This window comes from Jatropha curcas, chromosome 10, assembly GCF_041381405.1.
Source record: "Jatropha curcas cultivar XTBG-Jc1 chromosome 10, XTBG_Jcur_1.0, whole genome shotgun sequence".
Taxonomy (NCBI): domain Eukaryota; kingdom Viridiplantae; phylum Streptophyta; class Magnoliopsida; order Malpighiales; family Euphorbiaceae; genus Jatropha; species Jatropha curcas.
Genome location: NC_143160.1, coordinates 13,139,451 through 13,161,318, shown reverse-complemented (window position 1 = coordinate 13,161,318; position 21,868 = coordinate 13,139,451). Strand labels below are relative to the sequence as shown.

The 21,868-nt window shown below is 31.6% G+C and overlaps 1 protein-coding gene and 1 pseudogene across 1 annotated transcript; one reads left to right on the top strand and one right to left on the bottom strand.

The window, feature by feature from the left end:
* Positions 1-1,309: 1,309 nt before the first annotated feature.
* LOC149493124 (uncharacterized) lies at positions 1,310-1,966 on the bottom strand (annotated as a pseudogene).
* A 7,570-nt stretch (positions 1,967-9,536) lies between these two features.
* On the top strand, positions 9,537-20,596 carry LOC105629060 (Transducin/WD40 repeat-like superfamily protein). The gene is made up of 13 exons (XM_037636525.2): positions 9,537-9,701; positions 9,784-9,911; positions 10,095-10,238; positions 11,110-11,240; positions 12,503-12,733; positions 13,240-13,415; positions 13,881-13,981; positions 15,464-15,619; positions 16,655-16,710; positions 16,799-16,856; positions 19,732-19,849; positions 19,924-20,034; positions 20,137-20,596. The coding sequence occupies exons 1-13, from the start codon at positions 9,692-9,694 to the stop codon at positions 20,247-20,249; spliced, it is 1,533 nt and encodes a 510-aa protein (XP_037492453.1). The 5' UTR covers positions 9,537-9,691; the 3' UTR covers positions 20,250-20,596.
* Positions 20,597-21,868: the final 1,272 nt, after the last annotated feature.

Here is a 21,868-nt window from a genome sequence, read left to right as displayed (position 1 = left end):
AAATCGTTTAGAGATAAAATCTCTTTAATTTTAGGTAATTAAATCATTTCGATTTTAAAGAATATTTTCGAAAATAAATTTTTGACGAAAAAAAATTTATTTTGAAGAATCTAATTTTCGAAAAATATTTTTGTTGAGAGAAAAATTAATTTATGTGCTCATATATGAATTTTCTCTCTATCCTACAAAGTATCCTAAATACCTAACCACTAGGGTCTTCGAATTATCTTCACACACTATGGATTTTGTAGAACTTGCCTTGTATGATTTCTTTCCATAAGAATTCTGCATAAAATAATATTAGCACAAAAGATAATTTAAATTTATTTGTTTTGTATTAATCATCAAAATCCGAGATTAGAAATTGACCCTTGAGCCAATAGAAACTGGAAGAGTAAGCACAAGGGTTATCAATATGTATATAAGAGGATATACTTGTGATTTTCTTGTTGTCACTAACCACCTGCATAATTGAGATATAGTTGATAATTTCTGAAAATCCACATGTTAATGAATATGTGAATAATGTTGAAGTTGAATATCTTGTTGTGATATCTCATAATCATCAAAGTCTTGCGAATAATATTTCTTGACCAATTTAAAATATCATCAATTCTAAAAGATTTACCTCCATCACGTGAATCTAAAGTTGAACTTAAAATAAGCAAGTCTATTGATTCCTCGTTGAATCTACTATTTAACTCTTGAAGTTGAGAATCTATAGTAGCATAAAATATATTGACTCAATAATAATGTTATATTGTAACATCATCTTATTAGTGGCGTGCACGGCTCTACTTGCAACACAATGAGCAGTCAAATCTGGGATATCAATATTGCGTAATTCACAAAATTTTTTCACATCATCAAGTAGTATATCCCATCCCTTTTCCTTTAATTCTTGTATAAGTGATTTTGTTGATGATACAATGTGCATATCATTCAAAACATCTTGGGATTGACATTGCAAAGCTTGACAAAGTACATCATTTATCTTCAAAGTTTTTTCCCATAAGATATAAGATAAAGACAAATTCAAAAGATGTCATTACCTCATTGCTGCATCAGCATTTCCATGTTGGGTAGACGTTGTCCCCTCATCAATGATATTAAGTAGAACTGCACAAGTTGCAGCAAACATTTTTGTCAAGTTAGAGACATTTCAAATGCGAAAAACCCAATGAGTATCTCCAAGCCGCTGCAAAGTACCAATTTGATTTGACCCTCTCCCTATGTCTAACTCATCAATAGCAAGCATATGAGCTAACCCAAATGCTTAAGCTTTTTTTAACTCATCATGGCATTTACATCAAGCACTGACAATATTAATAACTACAGACAACTTGGTAAAAAATTGATGAATTGGAATAACTTCTTTAGATGATGCAACTATGGCCAGTTGTAAACAGTGGATAAAATAATGAACATAATAGGCATAAGGACATTCATTCAAGATTAAAGCCTGTAATCCCTTCCATTCATCACGCATATTGCTTGCACCACCATAATCTTGCTCGCGAATATTTTGAACATCAAGATTATTATTAGAAAGAACATGTAATAACTCTTGCTTTAAAGTTAATGCTGTAGTGTCTGAAATATGAACTAGCCCAAAAAACCTTTCACAAGTAAAACTATCTTTATTACCAAACCTCAATACAATAGCCATTTGTTCCTTTTGTGCCTCGTCTCTAGCTTCATCAATAATTATACAAGATTTTTCACCACCAATTTTTTCTCAAATTTCCTTCTTTATTTTAACTGTTATAACATGCAAGATTTTTTTTTTTTTTTTAATCTGTGGTGAGGTATAAGTAGCATTTTGAGGAGCATTATCAAGTACAACTTTAGCAACTTTTTCATTATGACATGCCGCAAATTTTAACAATTATAAAAAATTTCCTCGATTATTTGAGTATTTAGATTCATCATTACCTCTAAAAGCACACCTTTGAAAAGTAGCCATTGAATTACTTCAATTGAGGACTTAAGTCCTAAATGATTATTAGGAATTTCTTGAGAAGTAAACTTTTCAAATGATCTTTCAACTGTTTTATGAGGAGAGTTTGGATCTTTCCACATGTTTTGCAAAGGCATAATTCTTACTCCTTACTTTCTTCCATTTACAAAATCCAGTGACAAAAAATGCAGTTTGTTGAAGATGCTTAGACGGTTCATGAAATAGATAGCATGACAAACAAAAACCAGCATGTTTTGCTACAGAATATTCTAACCATGAAGGAAACAAATCAAACCATGAAGATTGAAAGCTACAAAGATGAGTTATTTCACCAGATTTTGGATAATTTGAGTGAACAGGTTGAAACGGACCAAAAGGAATATATGCTCGATGAATTTTATCTTGTTGATTGACTGGATAAGTAAAAATGTGTGGTCGTAATCCAGGATCACAAAAGCAATATCAAATTCTTTAGTTTCAATTCTTAAAGATTTTGTAGGGCGATTCTCTCCAATTTGAGTATCAAAATCAGAGTTAGGCAATAAAACATTTTCTTCTATAGATGCACTTGCTTTTGGAGACGCGTTTGCTTCTGAACTCTCGCTACATTTTCTTTTAAAATATTTATCAATTGTATTTTTTTCCATCTACAATTCAATATATGCACATTGGTGATTATCTAACATTTTGGATCCAAACAAACAAGTATTTAAATAGTGTAACAAAAATAAAATAAAGGAACTAAAAAAATAAAATATTGCTTATTATTTATTACAATTGAGGTCCTTAACTAACTATCACTACTAGGATACAAGTTCAAGAGTTACACACAGACACATTTATATTATGTTATTTATGTAAAGTTCATTTTCATTGCATATAGGTCCTTACCTAACATCTTTTTTTTTCTTTTTCTTTTTTTTTTCTTTAAACTTTGCAAATTTCTTCACCAAACCTATATGTATGGTTGCTGTAGGAATTGCTCTTACATATGTATATTTGCTACGGGTGAAAATAGGTGAATATTAAAATTTAATAGTTTCAAAATAAACTTTTAATTAAGGACTCAATAAACCAAAGAGTTAAATGATAGCCTCGCAAAGCGGGCAAATTTATTAAGTTATAATCACATGATTTGCATGATTGCGTGTTTGTTTTTATATATTTTACGTTTTCTCGTATTGTTTTTGGTTTAAAGTTATTTTAGGAATGCATTTGAGTAGAGGATTGGAAAGGCTTGCTGTTATGAAGAAGGATCAAAATTTGACTAAGTATGGAAAAGAGAAGTCCTGCCAAGCAAATTCGCAACGCGAATGAAGTCGTGCAGCATGGGAAGAAATGAAAATTCGTGAGCGAAACCCAAAATGCGCGGGTGCGATCTATATAGCAGAAGTTCCAGAAGGCTTCAAACGAAATATGCGGGCGCGACATCATAATTCGCGAGCGAGAAAAACACAACCAAAACGGCAGAAGAGTACCAAGCATAATTCGCGAGTGCGAAAAGCACTCCAGAAGAGGCAGAGAGATCATAAACAAAGATCGAGAGCGCGACTCTTAAACTCGCGAGCGCAAGTTTCCATGAGACGTCAATTGCTACCTTTTCACCAGAAAATCATGTCCTCCCATGAACAGGTTGAAACTTTTCCCAACAAGAGTCATCTGAAGCACCTTTTGGCTAACCAATCACCATCATAACCAACATCATCCTCCTCTTCTATAAATTACAAACAAGTGAAGAGGAAATCATTCAGAAGTCACTCAAAAAAAGAGAAGAAGAAAAACTAGTAGTAGAAAAGTGTAAAAGTAGTACTTAGAAATAAGTTGACGAGAGTCACTTATTATTGTTTGTGCAAAGAACATCAAGAAGTTCCTCGAGGTGTGACGCCCTCCGGAGGCTTGAGTTTGATTACTTAAATCTTCCTCTTGTTTTATTAAAGACTTGTTGTATCATCATTACTTTTCTACGCAAATCAACAATATTTGGTTTCGTTCAATAAAAATTCTTTAAGTTATCTTTTGGTCTTTTTTTAATCAAGTTTACTTAGTTATATTCTCAGAAAGAAATAATTTAATAAAGATCAAAGAGATAAAGTTCACTTAGTTGGATTTGCATATGCATCTTTAACTTGTTTTGTCAAAGTTAAATCTGTCTTATTGAAATAATCAAAGAATAAGAAATAAGTTCAATATTTGACAAAGTAAGGTATTTATTATAAGTAGAGATACATATAATAAATTGAGTAATTCTACACTGAGAGAACGGTGAATTATACTTTACCATAGGTGATTAAAGAATCATTTATTGTATGTTACAGGTTTTGCTATAGAAAAAGAAAATCCAGTGCATAATCAATTCTTCTAAGAATCCTACTACACTTTTATCTATCAAATTAAGTAGTATATCTAATTATAGTTTAAATAGGATTATAGTTTAATTATTTCATGTTTTATTGCTGTAAACATAAGTGTTGAGGATAAGCAGTAGAGTGGACATAAACCGTTCCTCGTGTGATCGATCTTTTTATTACTACGTTGCGATCCATATACTTGCGGGGTAATCAAGGAGTGCAACATTAAACTTCAAATTTATTTTAGTTATTTAGATTTAATACAAATTCTAAAATCACATAGCAATTCAAAAATTAAAAAAACTATAAAATTATAGAAATTAGAGTGAAGATTCATACCTATTGAATGAGAGTTAAACTAGTTTTCCTATTTATTAAGTCTTGAGTTAAGCTCCACAAATTTTCAAAGAAATTCAATTTTGCTATGTAAATTGAAAACAAGAGGAGTAGAAACGTTGAATGGTTGTCTTTTATAAGTTACAATAGTTAAACTAAATAGGAGATGTAAGAGAATACTAAATAGGAAACGTATAGAGAAATACTAATTGGTAAACCTAAAAGAAGAAAATTAGGAGTTCGATTAAATAGGAAATTTAAACTTTTTATGTTTATCATTTCCTTCTTTGGGCTAATACCATCTATGTACTAATCACTTAAATTAAAATTTTGCTAATATTTAAATGAATGCTTTAATTAATTTTGGACTTAATATTTAAATTAAGCTAGCTTTTAAGCTCTTGTCACCACTTTAGAAAACTTGTTTGCTTTATATATATATATATGATTTATTGATTCACACTCGAAAAATAATACAAATTGCTAATTTCATTACTCCAATCATTACTTCTTCTTCACCCTTAATAAATTGAACTTCCATTATTCTTAAATCATCCATCAAGGTGGTTCCACTAATTTTATATATGTAATAAGAGAAAATACAAAACAAAAACTGTATTAATTGATTACATAATAATAAAAATAATTTAATTTAAGAAATAGAATTTTTTTTTAATATCAAATCATTAAATTTTAAAAATATTATTATTTTATCCTCATATATTATCAAAATATGTGACTTTGCCCCTACTATTTCAGAATATAAAGTTTTCTCTGTTTTGGAACAGAGCCAAAAAAGCTCGTTAAAAAATAGGCTTTCAATGTTCAAGCTCAGCATGGCCCGTAGCAAGCCACGAGCGGGCCCAAACTTGTCCATTTTTTAAAAATAAATTGTGCTTTTTTTGTTTTTTTTTTTATTCATTTTTCTTCCAATCAAAAACCTGATAAGCAATAATCAAAATTTAAAATCAACATTGTTACAATCTGAATTTAAAATCCACAATAAATAATAAAATTATCCAAATTTAAAATTAACAACATTTTAAGCACAACCATTTGATATTTATGAAACTTGGAAAGTAGTTAATGATAATTATTATTATCAATCTATTTGCATTGTTATTTAGGTTAGGAAGAATGCTCAAAATACCCCTTAAACTTGAATCCTAAACACAAAATGCCCTTATTTCATCTTTTGTTTTTAGAATAGTCATGATCTTGGTTAAAAATGTACAAAAAGCCTAATTCCTATCTTTTTTTCACTCCGTGTGCACACGCCATCAATGAAAACTAATAAAAAAAATTAGATTATAATATTTAAATTAATTATTCTCTATCTCGTTGAAGAGGATAAAACAGAGTGCAATGGAGCCATCCGGTGATTGCTCGTCATCGTCACTGACGCTAATGGTTCCTTTAGACCCATCCTCGTTGTTCTTCTCCTCTCATCTACATTGTCCATTGACTGTCTCAACAATCCAAGAATTGTTATCCCTTTCCTTTCTCTCCACTGACTCCTACGATAACACACTAAGTTGATTCATTCTTGTTTTTATTTATCCTGAATAGAAGTTGAGAACCCAGAGAAAATAACAGATAGGAGAGTATTATAGTGTTATGAATTATGAAAAGCAAAGAAAGCATTACTACTATTATATCGCAGATTGAGATTGGCTACTGAAGTATGGGTTTGTGAATTGGCCATTGCAAAAAGGAACATGGAAATCTAAAACAAGCAAAACTGAATCCTACAGAAACTTATCCCTAAAATTAAAACCCAGAAAAATTGAATTTCTATATTGAATCATGTCTCTTAGGTTTTTCGTTAAAGCGAGAAGAAGAAATCAGTTGTAAAAAGTGCAAGTTAGAGCTTGCTTGACTTACCATAGATCTTGAACCAGCTCTGCAATCATTTAAATGTGTTTGTCTTTGTCTTGCGCAACCCACGGAGAATATGATTAAAACAAGCTATTTTCACACTAGAAAATGACGAATTGATGAAGAATACAATAGAATTAGCAACAAATTGGAAATGAACAAATGGTAAAATATTAAAGGTAAACCAAGAAAGAAAAAAAAATGTAAAGGTTCTTAATAACAAGGGAAAAAATGTAAAGGTTCTTAATAACAAGGGTTAGAGGATCAACTCAATTAGTATTCTCAATCTACAAATAATAAAAGCAAGTAAATGGGTTTGAATACTCTATTTTCAAATTATATTCAAAAAATACTCTATTTTTAAATTCACTTGCTTTTGTTCTTGTTTGCATTAGACGCGCACTGACCTTGGCAAGAACGAGGCTTCTTGTACATTTATTCTGCATTTTGGATCTAAGTTTAGGGGCATTTCAAACATTCTTCCTTTGGGTTACTAGTAAGAACATTATCATGTTGAAATACTGGTTTAAGATTATAAGTTGAATCTTATATATTTTAATCATAATAAAAAGCTTCAAAATTATTTCTTATAATGGTCTCTTCTTTGAAAATGTGGTTTTTGATCTCAAAGGAATTCTGAATGTTTGAACTTGCAATTCAAAGGTTCTTGCTTTAACGATGGAAGTACTTAAAATAAACCATATTAAAGAACTGTTTGTTGTGGGCTAAATTATTAAAAATACTCCAAACTTTTAATGATTTAGCCTTTGTTGTGCTGATCACATTTTCCTTTTTTGGTAAAAGGTTATTTAGATGCACAAAGAATGTAAATTGAAAAATAATAAGGTTGTCCAAAAGAGAAGGTACGAATTTATTACACAAAATTACATGGCATCATTAATTTATATAAATAATTACCACAATCAATATATAATAAATGATTATTTATTATATATTTATCATTTGAAATCATTAATAATAAACATTAATAAATAACTATTTTCATTTCAATTCAAGCAATTTGAAATTAATTTTAATGAATATTTTGCACGACAAAACTCTTTGTAATATGATAAGCAATTATATAATTTATAATATATGAAAACATGTTAAATATAACTTTCAAAAAAATATAGCTAGAAGATGCTTTTCACAATAAGAGTTTTATTTTGCTTTTATGTTTGATAATTTTTAAATCACAATTCGCTAAACAGCTTCAAATATAGTAGAACTTAAAATATATTTTTAAATATAATTTTGAATATAATTGAAACATATGTGATACACCTTTGATTAGTTGAGCTCAATTGTGATTTGAATAATGCATGAAATATTTTAAATATAGCGTTGAAACAAATATTATTTGAAGAAGCTTATGACAATTGAAGTTTTATACTAAAAATGCATCAAATATTTATTTTAAATATATTTTAAGGAGAGAAAAAATAATAGAGTAATAAATCAAATAAAATTATACAACATATTACAACAACAAGAAATCACTAATAACATTATAGTTAAAAATTATAAGATTTAGTAAAAAGAATTACTTATTAAAACCATACAGAACATGGGAACACTTTTAGTTCATCAATTCTTTGCATCAATTCTTCTAACTTTTCTTTTTTTAATGGAGTTCTTGTATTTAGTTAAATTAAAGTTTCTTGACATTTGCAAATATTGATATGACATTATGTTGTTGTTTTATATTTGTTCTCTTTGTCTGTGATATTTGATGATTTATTAGCGGAAATCAATTGATAATGGAAATTATTTGAATTAAGCTAAATTAGGATCTCATTAGAGTGATAATGGAGGTATTTGTATTGTGGAGCTTTGTTTAAAGAATATTAAATTATAAACTTCTTAATATTTTTTAGTTAAGAAAAAGTTATTTATCAAATATAATTTTTATTTTTGTTCAAATTAACAGTGTTAATTTTTTTTTAATTATTTTAATTTTATTGGTGTAATTTTATTGTTTTAAATAACAATGTTAAATTCTTTTGGCCTTTTTAGATATTTTTAAATTACAAATTGAGGTTGATACTCTCTCACGTGCGTATCTATATAGTTGAGCCCTTCCACTAACATTAATCCTAAATTTCAGAAAGCAAATTATTTTTTTCTTTTTATTTCATTTTTGGACCCACACTCACAGTAACCCAACAGAAAACGATGGACATACGTGTTCTATTTTGTCGATACAAATGGGCTATGTGGCGGAGCAGCAATAATTCTAATTCTAAGTATGTTGCCATGGTTAAAGAGATTGGCTCACCTAATGCTATATTAATGTTCCAAGAGATGTTACCGAAAGAGTGGTAACGCCGAGAATGGAGGAGGAGTAGAGAGAGCTGGAGAGGGAAAGAGTGATGTATAATTGGTATAATTTTGAATTCTAAAATATAATATAAAATGCAATATTAAAGGTTAAAGATGGGTGTGGGTCCAAAATATAGGTAATTTACCCTTTAACAAACAAATTAATTTTTTTTAGACAGAAGGACTATATAGTAAGGTGTATATAGTAAGGTGGAAGTAAAATTCAGAGACGTCATAATAATTTTATTAAACTAAAAAATGAAGTGATTAATTTCGTCAAACTTCAAGGACTAAATAATTATTTTTTTTTTTAAAAGAAAAGAAGGAGAAAACAAGAAAAAGATACAGTTAAATTAAGTATATGTCAATATTGAAGTATTTTAGAATTAAAATTTTTTGTCTATCCTTTAACCCTTGATTTTGGCCATTAATAAATATTTTTTTTGATAAAAATCGGATGGGAGACTAAATAATGTAACCGAAATAATATTAAATAAAGATAATTTATCCCCTATGATTTTGCAAGTGCCTCACAAGTCACAAGTCACAAGTCACAAGTCACGACCCCTAAACTTAAAATTGGACCTCATTGACTACAATCTAAAAATTTAGGGGCTAATTTGAACTTTAATCCAGGTATGATCCGAGCCACGAGGTTTGGTAATATAAAGCCGCGGGACTCAGAAACGATCGCTGACTGACTTGCACCGAACCTTCTGCTTTCACTGCCAATGCTTCTATGCTCAGAAACACACTCGGTAACACACACATATACGCTTTCTATTCCTAAAAGGAAGGCAAAGATCACCGGACAAACAGTTTCTCGCTATTGTTTAGAAGTATAATGCCAAAAGGTTTTTCTCTCTTGCTCTTGATTCGATTTTTTCTTTTTCATTACTTAAAAATTTTCTTTGATTAATATTTTATCTGTTGCAGAACTTCCTGGTTTTTATTATGATGCGGAGAAGAACAGATACTTCCCTCTCAAAGGCCCAATTCCAGGTTCTTCGCGTCCATCTTCTTCTACCAACAACACTGCAAAAACATCTTCACAGCCTGTCCAGGTCAGTATTATATATAAGGAGCCTTTTTTTTTTTTTTTTTTCTGCCTAGTATCAAATTTCTTAATTCAATAGCTATGATTATTGCTCTCTCTTTTATATTATGGTTGTTTTCTGCCTTTCTTGCGGTTATTTACTAACATATTGCAATAATTCTTGCTCTTATTTGAATTCATTTCTTTTCAGGCAAGCAATTCCTGTAGGAGAACGAGAGTAAGAATTTCTAAGCTCCTTCAAGGTAGGGAGTTGAATGGGGACATAATCAATTTCAATAAAGGGAAGCATAGCTTTGTAGAGGAACTATTAAAAGCACAAGCATCCCAACCAATGGTAAGTTGATAGCATATGGGCTTATAATTTTCTGTGTAATTTCTTTTATTGGTTTATATTTTGTTAGTGAATTTGAGTCATGGATAAATTCAAACATGAGTAATATATTTGATAATTCAACTATTGTTCTGGTAAAATTGGTTAAAATGCTTGATTTAGGATTCGATTGAGGTTTTGAAAGGAGTGAAAGGAACTAACTAGGATTTCCTATATAATAGTGTGTTTAGAACTTGTAGAAATGTGTGCAACTGTGCATAACTAGGATATCATCCCGTATCCATCTTTAATATGCACATGCATACCAGATGGTATCTTCTTAGAATGTTTCCCTTAGATTAGTGGTTACTATCATTTTGAAATTGCATCCCAAGCTTAAACATTAAAAAACTAGGGAGTTCCTGAAATTGGCTTGTAGGTATTTCTGTTGTACAACGTATTGTGAAAAATTGCCTTAGAATACAACATGCAGTCCTATTTTACTTCCAATTGGATGACTATTGTTGAAGTCATTGGCAAATTTTGTCAGTCTTGACATTAATATTTAGAAATAACCTCTCTTTACCTTTGTTCTTAGGGCCTATTCTGTTCAGCTATTACTAGTAGCTGGTAGTAGCTGTTGTTAATAGCTGTTAGCTGATGAAAGTTGGTTCTTTGGTAAAATTTTAATAATGCTTTTAAAATGTAAAATAATCATTTTTTTTATACTATCATGATCATATGTATATTATTTTATTTTTGAAGGTGAATGTATATTTTTTTATTATTACTACTATTAATAAATTTTTTAAATTTTTTGAATAATATTTTTTTATATTACATGTATGATATGTATATTTTATTAATACTACTACTATCATCTTCTGCATTGAAGGTTTGGAAGTATCAAGGGACTCAAAAACAAGGTGATGGTGCTTTAGACCAGATGCGTATAAATATACTCACACCAGAGGGTCAAACTCAGGTCGATGTTTTAATAACAGGCAGTAGAAGTGGTTCCTTGAGGTAATAAATTTGTAATCTGACTTACTTTTGCCATGTGATACTTTAAGAAAACAAATGTGAAGATTGAGGTTATGAGGCAATATTGTGATTCCATATGTGTTGATACAAATCATGGTACATAGTCCTGACTAGAAATTGACTTTGAATTATGGAGGTGATATTTGGCAAAATATGCGTTTTGCCTAAAGTTCAATTGAACCATAAAATAGTTTGGGAAATTAAATCAGAAACTTATATGGAGTCATTATTTATAATTTGATATTATTATTGATTATTATTCTCATGAAAACATCTTTTGGGGTTTTCTTGAAGAATCTATTTTTTATCATGATGTTTGGTTATTTTTGTGCTTGGCATTGCCTTTGCTGAATATATATGTGATTGAGGTTATGGAGCAATACAATGTGTGATTCTCAAAGTGTTAATGCAAACAGTGATATATAATGCTGAATAGAAGTTGACTTTGTGTTTTGGAAGTAATGCTGAGCAAAATATGTATTTTGTCTAGAGTTCAATTGAAGCATGAAATAGTTTGGGTAATAAAATCTGAAACTTATATGGAGTCATTATTTATAATGTTATATTAATCATCAAATACTTATTCCCACAAAAGCATCTTTTGGGTTTTCTTCAAGAATCAATTGATCATGACATTTGGTTATTTATGATGTTTAACATTACCTTTGTCCAATATATGTGTGAACCCCAGAGCGTTAACAATGATATATAATCCTGAATAGAAGTTGACTTTGTATATTGGAGGTAATATTTTGCAAAATATGCATTTTGCCTAGAGTTCAATTGAACCATAACATATTTTGTGGAATTAGATCAGAAACTTCTATTTTGTATGTTCTTTACATCGCCTTTTTCCAGTACAGTACATTGTCAAAATATGGCTCAATGGTCTATAGTCTTGTGCCAACTTTGGAGGATATCGAAACAAGTTTTACTGGCCTTTTAAAACCTAATGGCTGTGTTACTTCATAACTTCTGTTGCATGTCTTTTACTTTGTCGTCATTTTGGAGATGATTTCTATTTGTTCACTTCCATTAGTTTTAAGAACTGAGTGATACCATTTCTTGCTATGTCTTATTAGCTCACTATTATTTTGTACTTATATTGCCGTATGGTTTAACTTCCCTCCCTCTTATGATTCCTGTTGCATCTGTAATTGCTGTGATGTTTCAAAATCATCATAGACGATTTCTTTTAATTATCGATTACCAGCTCTTTCTATTGAAGTCTGGTGCTCTCGCAGTCTTTTTGAAGTTGGAAAAGTTGGACAACATTTTGATAATGGGGTAAAATGCATTCCAGATCGTGTGAGACCTGTAGTTGGAGAAATCAAAGCAGAGTGTAGGAAACCTCCTCTTGATATTTGGCGTCCTTCAGGAGCTTCACTACAAATGCCATCAAGTATATCTTCTATAAAACCATTTGTAAAGCAATCTCCTTATGCTGATAACTCTTTTACGATCCAGCATGCCTTGTATCCTTTTCCTACACCATGCTCTTCTGATGTGCAAGTGTAACTAGTTTGTTTATTAATACATTGCTAAATTTTCTTGCTATTAAGCTTGCTTAGTGCCTTAGTTCTTGTTTGGGACCTGTGGGGCTTGGTTGTTGGTTGCTGGTTGCTGCTTTCAGAGGTTTACATTCTACATCCATGGAAGTCTACAAGTGATGAAGTATATAGGTTTCCCTAGGATTAGTTGGCACTCACTTATGTTGTGTACCTGGTTTAGTTTGGTCTTTGGACGATAAGATTTCTTCCTATTCCTTACATAAGCTTCTTCTTTTCTGTATCTACTTGATTCATGGCTTCTATCTGTTTAATTTGCATATGTACTTTTTGCTGTTGGCACACACACACACACACACACACACACACACACATACTCACAAACATAATTATTGTAACATATTAATACAATTTCATTAATTGTGTTATGAAAGTAATTTTTGAAGCTGCGTTCCCTTAATTTAAGATAACAGAATAACGACTCTTGGATCCGAGACATCTGGTGGATCTGTTTGTATCCTTAACCTTATTGAGCCTTTAGATCTTTATTCGAGGACTCCTTTAAGGCAATCAATGCGCGAGATTACATCTTTCAATTGCACCATCTGGACTGCAGATTTCAACCAAAATTCAAATCAAGTGGTGATTGGTGAGTACTTTATCTTTATTTTATTTCTTTAATCGTGCTCTATTTTTGTGTTGCAATAGACTGTTCTGGATTACCACTTCAGTTCGACGTCAATCAATAAGGCTATTTCTGCATTTAAATTCCTACATATTAAATTTGGCTTGTTTCCCTTTTTGGTGCTACTTAAACCAAGAAGTAACTAGGCCCAACATATCTTTGACCGCTTTGAACTATAGACCAACAGGCAAAAACAAGATTTCATTTTTACTACTACTTGTTAATTCATCTATATTTTCACTATACATAGTAGAAATTTGAAGTGAGTGGTTCCTTCATTGGGCAAACACCTTGTCACTGGAGATGATGTTAAGTTAATGAACATGAGAGTTCTATTGGCAAACAAGGATAGTAACCTGTCCAGGTTTTGGATTTAGGGAGTATCTGATATTTTTATATATTAATTTGTTCATTGTTTCTGGTTGTTAGGAACCAACCTTGGAGCTGCTTTGATAAATTTGGAAACAGGAACAAGAACATGGATGTGTAGAAGTAAAAGTGATGTTTTAGCTCAACAGCTTGATCAGTCGGTAATATTCATATTATTTAGTGTTGCTAGACTCATTAAGTTGCCTGATAATCTTGTGTGTGAACTTTATGGTTGAACTTATATCTCCTTTGTACTGACGATATACAAAGTTCAAGTGGCTGATAAATAAAAGAATATGTTCAATTTGCCTCATCATCTATCTGCAGTGTCTTAAAACCTAATTACATCAAGTAATGGAACAGCTGAGACCATCAACCTCTATTATTTGTGGATCACTAGTTTAAACTAGTTTGGGAGAAAAATCCTTCTAAACTAGTTTGAATTGTGGAGAAGCTAGAGGATTTTGACGTGGGTTTTATTCAATTTAGCCACTTGAAAGGCTGAATGTGAGCAAGATCACACCTCCAAAGTTGCAATAGCCAGTTACTATTCTAGCTTAAGGTGCTCTTAATGTTTTGTTCCAAAATGATAAATGGAATAAGAAAGGACAATATGAAATATTCGTTCTTTGGATGCTAAACCAGTTCAGCTCGCCATCTTGGATGATTTTTTGGAAACTTTGCCCCAACACAAACTTTTCTTCCAAACAAGGAAGATTGTTTTTGGTCATCTGAAAATTATGATGAAGAGAAATAATCATTGAAATATCGTTTTCTGTTCTAATTTACTTTCACATGCATCTGAGAACAAGAACCTAAAATAGTATTATGCGAATTTTATGGCTGTCATCTCGTGCATAGGGGAATTATTTTGTTTAATTAATCTCCTAGGTTTTAGCATGTTTTGAGTCATCATCTAATAGAATGGCTGATATGAAAGTGTTGAAGATAATGTCAGAATACCGTCTCAGCTCCAACTTTTCATATGATTCTTCATCTTTTCTTCTTATTATTACTAAGATTTCATAATCAGGAAGGTTCTTAGGGGTATGATTCAGTGGCTGCTCAACAGCTGGGTTATGTAGGAAGTCATAGTTTCAACTTGTCATTGTGCCACTCTCCTTTGGGAACCAGAAAAAAAAAAAAAAAAAAAAAAAAAAAAAAAAAAAAAAAAAAAAAACGCTAAGAGAAGAAAAGCAGATAAAGAAAATGAAGGAAAGATGGAAACTGGGGGAAAACAGGAAGAGTAGGAAAATACATAGGAAGCATGTGTTAGTTACATCTGTAAAATATTGAAACTGATCTTGCCTGTAAATATGCCTAGAAATTATAGCTGCTTGATTGCCACTGGAATCTTTCGGAGTCCAAAATTAAAATGTATTTGAAAATATTATTAGTTTCTCCTGTTCGTCTCTCTTTCTCCCCCAAGGATTAGGTGCACTAACGCACATCCATAGCCGGTGTGTGACTATGCATAAATTATACCTTTGAATGTCTCTCAGATACGATATGATCTTGTCCAGCTTTCATGTAATGCAGGGTGCATTTTTTGAGAACTGAATTGATTGCTATAATTAATAACATGTTCATTCCTTTGAAATGTGGAAAATTTGCTGAGCTTTTCTTATTTTCTTTTGTGACAGGGAAATGTTGTTTTGTGTGGATTAAGAAATGGAGCAATTTTGACTGTTGATGTTCGTGAAAACCGAGAAGGGTTTTCTGCTAGACTCATTAGACATAGAATACCTCATTCAACTTTGGGCAAATTTCATCAAAATTCTAGTAAACAGTGGTTTGAGGTATTGCATTTCTTTTAGAAGTACTAAAACGTAAAGCTGGTCATTTTTATTCCCAATGTGAAGTTTAAGGTGAAGCCAGGACACACAAAATTATTGAAAATCTTCAGCTTGTATCTGCTTACATAAATTGGCTTTTGAATCTGTCAGGACACCTGAAGGAAGTAATAGAACCAAAATTGGATGGGCTTTAGTGGCAGTATAGTTGGTCGGGTGTCAGTTATCTTTGCGTTGAAAACAAATAGATACCTTTTAAATTAAGAATGGGGGAAAAATTGTTATAAGATTTTTTACATGGTAATCTGAGTATTTTTCTTCTTTAGTAGATATCTGCAAAAAATGTTTTATGGCCTTTTGAATTTGACATTTAATTAATTGCTATGTATGTGGTTCAGTTTTAACAACATCCAGTGGATGATGCAGTGGTTCTTTAGCATATTGTCATTGCTGAATTATGAGTTTTGCGATTTTAGATGTATGATTAACTATTAAATTTAATCGTGGAAAAAGAATCAGGAAGCTGGATTTTAGAATAATAAATACCTCATAATTGATTTATCTCTTTTCTTTTTTCTTAAGAGAATGGGAAAAGAGGAAAACTTTGGAATTTTAGTGGGAAATATTTGGGTGAAGAAAGTGTAATTTTTGGGTTTTGTCCCAAACTACCAATATTACAGGGCAATTATTCAATTTCTACAGTGTCAAATAAAGCCTGAGGAAAATCCATCTTGGTAAACAGATTTGCATTGTAAAAAATGGTACGCGTATCCTATGATCTTTTTTTGAGGGCTAAATTTTATTTTGTGTTACAGTTGGTGCTTTTCATATTTATTAATTAAGAGGCTAATCTGTGGAGTTATATTCTCTAGTAATTTACCTAGATCTTCTCAGATTGACATTTCTTTCTTTTCTTTATTATGGTGGTTTTTACATGCAATGTATTAAACCTTGCATGATGAATACAGCTTGATCATGGTTGGAATTATATATATATATACATATAATTATGGTGCTTGACCTTAATCTGATCTATTCCAGGTCAGAGGAAACGTATATCCTTCTTGTACCTTTTATATGCCTTCGTCAATATGCAGGTTAGTAGGCCTTAAAACATTTATTTGTTTCTACTTTTTGTCTTGTGCTTTTTAATTTACATGTTTTGTCCTTGTTTTGAACTTCCAGTTTGGTATCACTTCGATCTTATGACCAGTACTTCTTGGCCAGTTCCATGGATGGATCGGTTAGTCTTCATTTTTCATTTAAACTCTTGAGTGTGCTTTTTGCAAATTTGTTCTGCTACAGTTTACAATAATTAGTTTTGGTTTTAATTTTACAATGTTAATGCATCAATCTTATTGATTAAAGGCTTTTCTCCATTGAACTTGTTGATTTAGCTAGTAGTGTCTGATTCCAGGAATTTGGAATATAAATAAGGTCTGTTTGACATTGTTACTATAGCTTCGGGGAACACTATCTATAGTATGTTGGTTGAAAGCGTAAGAATTTGTTTTTAAGGTATATTTGATATGTCTTGTCCATAAAAACTTTGAAAAAGCTAAAAATGGTACCAAATCGTCTTTTTAACATCAAGGATGATCTATTTTGAAAAATCTGTCTCAACTGCAAGGCCAACTATATAGTTGGAATCTTTTCATGGCTGTATCTCAAAGTTGTAGCTTTTTTTATTTTATTTTAATAAAAATTACAGAACAGCTAAGGAACAGTTCCAAATTTCTTTTTTCCCAATAACCTTGGGGATGGTGGTTTTCTTTTAGATAGTTACAACTATAATGCATAACATACAGTTTGGATCTTGATATTTGGACCTCAAATTTGTTAAGACTGGAAGGCATGTATGGACAGATTTAATCTGTATATTTGGGAGGATTTGTTATTTTGGATCAAACCTTTGTAGACATGCTAAAAGAGTAACCATTCACTTTGTATGCATCTATGAGAAGGTCTAATGTCTGTCTTAATATACTATTTCGCCATGAACTTTTTGAGCAGTTGCAATATCACTTTGATTTGAACTTCGTGTTAGTGGTACCCTAATTATGATGTTTAGCAGTAATTGCACCCCAAAAGCTACTAAAATATAAAACATGACAGCTGGAGCTTGGGTCAACTCAAGTCTATTTGTATCAATACCCCCATTTCACTCTCTCCAGTAAGTCCAAATACTCTAGATCAAAATCGACAGGAAAAAAAAAAATATGGATTCAAAATTCATATTCCTTTCTTCATTCTCCTTTCTAGGCAACCAAACAGAATATTGAACCCATTTATTATCCTTCATTTGCGATCCATCAAAGTCTATGAAACCACAACTGAAATCAATTTTCCTCATCCTCATCTCTTTCACCATGTGAAATTGAATCCACTCTAGGAATACTATCAACAAGAGCCATCAAAACCACCACAAATCAATGAAAGAATGTTGTACTAGGAAAATGACAACTATAGTATCTCTTAAACCTGAAACAACTACCCATTAACAGCCAAAGAAAGCAGAAGATAGAGAAGATGAGCAGAGGCAATGGTATGTAAGCATTGAATTGAATTGATATTCAAATCTTAAATCTTCTAGTTCCATGCCACCAGTACTACAATAAAACTCAAACTGACAGATGCCCACATCCATCCCTCTACTTCTTACCATCTTATCTTTTCTCTCTCATCATGCCCACAAATTGTCGATGGACTATCTACAGGTTGAGAAGGAACAGCTTTGAAATTGAAGCCACTGAAATGATGGAAGTGAAAATTAAAGCCGTAATAAAGTTCGCCAAAGCTTTAAGTTGACCTAAACCATAATTGAGAAAAAAGTGACCTGAAGCTCTAAAGATCTGGAGAAAAATATGGGAGAAGACAGTGAGCCAGTTCTCAAGTGTCCTCCATAGCTGAAGAGATTGAGGAAAGTAAACCACCTGGGACTGAGTCAACTTGGCCATAAAAATGAGTGTCGATGAAGGAAATGGTAGTTAAGTAGCCAGGTGATGGTGGTGTATTTATCTAAATTGAAGATTTTGCTTTTGTATTTTATGTTTTTATTATAGTTTCATTTTTGGTGAGAACAGTGTTGGCGTTGAGATTTTAGCAGTGGTAGTTGGAGTGTAAAAAAAAGGGAAACGGTGATTTTTGGTTAGAAGGGAGCTGAGGTTGGTTAGAAAGTTGTATAAATTGTTAAGTGAACCTGTGCTCGAGCTATGCTTATGGTCCCATGTTTACCATATTTTATTGTTAAACGTAATCCTAACTAGCTTTTCGGGTGCAATTACTGCTAAACACCAAATTGGGTTATCGATGGTATGAAAGTCAAATTGGGCTCAACTGATTGAAACGTTAGTGGTGAAATAATATATTAAGCCTCTAATGCCCACTAAATTCTTCTTTACTACTTATCCATGAGTGATCTTGGGTCTATATCTCATTTTCTTCACTCTTGACTTGGAAATGCTCAATTTTTTTATTCTGGAGTTTTTAGCTGAAAGAATTTCATTGCTGAACTATCTTCAATGGCTGCCACTTAAATTATTTGGAGGCAAATGAACAAGTAACTTTACTTTTTCCACTGTGAAGAAGTGCCGAGGTTTTGGATTACTTTTTGCTAGATTTGGTGGAAATTTGTTCAACTTATGTAAAAGTCCACGTTTTTCCCGTGAAGTTTGAGCTAAAAACGCATCAAATTTTTCTATGATTTTCACTATTTTGAGCAAGGCAGGTTGTTATCTTTCTCATGCTTGTTTTTTCTGTGAAACGCAAAAATCATAGCAACAATGAGATAGTAAAAGAAAAAAGAAACTGAAATGCCTTGGCTTAATGGTAAAGGTATAAAGCTATCCAGTAGTGATCTGGAGGCCCTCTCTGTAAAAACCCCCTCCCAATACTCAGAGAAAGAGATCTAGGCCATCTGAGCTGTAAAAATCCCCCTTCCTTTACTCAGAGAATGTATGTAATAACTTGAGCAGTTCTCTTGCTGGATTATCTCCAAGTTCTATATAGGTCATTTGCTCGCTTATCGTGGTCTGTAGTTCTATTTTATTATCATTTTCCGCTCTCTAAATTTTGTGAAGCAACTTCATTCATGGACTTTTGTTTCTCTCCCCTTGCAGATTAAGCTTTATGATCATCGAATGACTAAAGGGGAACTTCAATCTTACGAAGGAAATGTGAACTCTCATTCTCGTTTACAGCTTGCCGTTGACCAGTCAGAGAGGTTTCTTATGGCAGGTTTATATCACTCCAATTTATCTCATATGTTCTTAAAATTTCTCAAGTCTGACCTTGTTTGGCATTTTTCACAGGCGGTGAGGATTGCAATTTACGGCTTTGGAGTATTAAGTCCGGTGAGCTACTCTATGAGGAAAAAGTTTCCGATTCAGTCCTCTCAACTGGGTGCTGGCAGAGATCCGAGAGTACATCCATTCTGCATCCTATTCATTATAATTTTCCTTTTCTATGCAGGATATGTGAGTATATATTGCGATTGTTAATTTGAATATTCGACTCATCTGCAGGATATGTGAGATTACAAGATGAAAGATACGAAGAGTTCCAATCTGGTCAGCACAATAGTTGGGGGGCATGGTGTGGATCACAGGAGGGACTATTCTATGTGCATTGGTCATGAGTCAGAGTTACTTCCAAACGGGAGTCCGGGGAAAAGAAGGTTTTGCATTTGTTTTCTGATGGAAAAAGATTAACTCTTAACATGTAGTCGTGAATTTTGTGGATATAGATAGCACTATGTCATCTGTTGAAGTTTTTAAGGCTAAAAATTGTGGTCCAGCCTTCTTGTAATAGGTAGCTATAAATCTAATTAGGGCAGTGATAGCCATTTTTGGGTCTTAGAGCAAAGGGAGCTTATTTTCACCAGTCATCCTTGAATTTACTTTATCGGTTTTACTTTATCCGGGATTGTAGACTTAGTTAACTCGGTACCAAAAGAGTGAAGGAACCATCTCTGTTCATTGTAAACGACCATATTTTATGTTTTTGTCCCCTTAACCTGGAACCCAGCATCATTCAGGTTCTAATTTAATTTGGAAGAAGTAAAGTAATCATTGTTTTCTAAGCAACCGCAAAGGTAACAGAATTTTTTTATAGGCAATCATTCATATAGATAATTAACTTGCATTTTTAAAATTTGATTTTATTCATGTTTAAGATTTAAAACAAAATTACTTATAGGTTGTGGTTCAGTTGGTTCAGCGGAGGTTAGACATGTAGGAAGAACTCTCGGGTTCGATCTTCACTGAATGCACTTACAAGGAAGGGTAAAGAGCGTTAACTGTAACTAAGTCCTGAACCGAATTAGACGTCTCTGGTAATAAGTTGAGAAATATGGAAGAATATTATCTTGAGTTTTGAAAAATATATTTATCTATTCTTTAAATTGTTATTTTCAATAATATTGAGAATGAATGGAACGCCCTTTAGTTTTGTTAAGTTTTTTTAATTATATTTATGCTTGAATTATATTTTCACTGACCTTTGAGAACTAATTTAACATATTTTAGATTTTTTTTTTTTTTTTTTTGATACATGGGAGGTTTAACGGACCAGAATAATGTTATGGGTTACACAGTTAAGGTAGCCCTTCCCTTAGAATAACATTCACTAAATTATTGATAATATTTCCGGTGGAGAGAACTCAAACATGAGACCACTTACTTCCTATATCTTTTACGGAAAATAGAAAGATCAATTAATTCACTTGATTAGCAGAAATTGTTCAATTTGTCTCTGAGTTCTTACCACATCAAATAATAGAAACATTAAACTAGAATTGTGTTATTTGATGTATATAATTTGCAAATTGGAGGGTTCCTACTCTAATCAGTAACAGTTGCAAAATGGAAAAGGTAGTCAACTTCATTTCCAATGCCAAATATGACAACACAAGCTTGTAGGACTTTTATGGAGTCCTTTTTTTTAATGTGTTTGTGTGGTTATTGTGTACGGTGTTTATATCATATAGCGAAAAAAAAATAATAGATCTTTACATGTTTTTTCATGTGTTGTTTTTAGAAGAAAGACACAAATTTTATGGTGGAAAATTAAATAGATATTGACAGTTTATTAATTTGACATGGCAAAAATCTAATGGCAAATAAGCCATTTTAAAAAGAAAATGTGGTTGGGATTTTCTTTTTTTTTATTTTTTTTTATTTTTGAAATACTGAACTCTGTGATGGAAATCCAAGTACATTAATATTTTTATAAGGTAAAAATCTAATAGTAAATGTA

Excerpts from the sequence above, each read along its gene's own strand:
- LOC105629060 (XM_037636525.2), top strand. Across the intron at positions 12,734-13,239 it reads TTTACGATCCAGCATGCCTT|AATAACGACTCTTGGATCCG; the intron begins GTATCCTTTTCC and ends TTAAGATAACAG. Across the intron at positions 13,416-13,880 it reads TTCAAATCAAGTGGTGATTG|GAACCAACCTTGGAGCTGCT; the intron begins GTGAGTACTTTA and ends TCTGGTTGTTAG.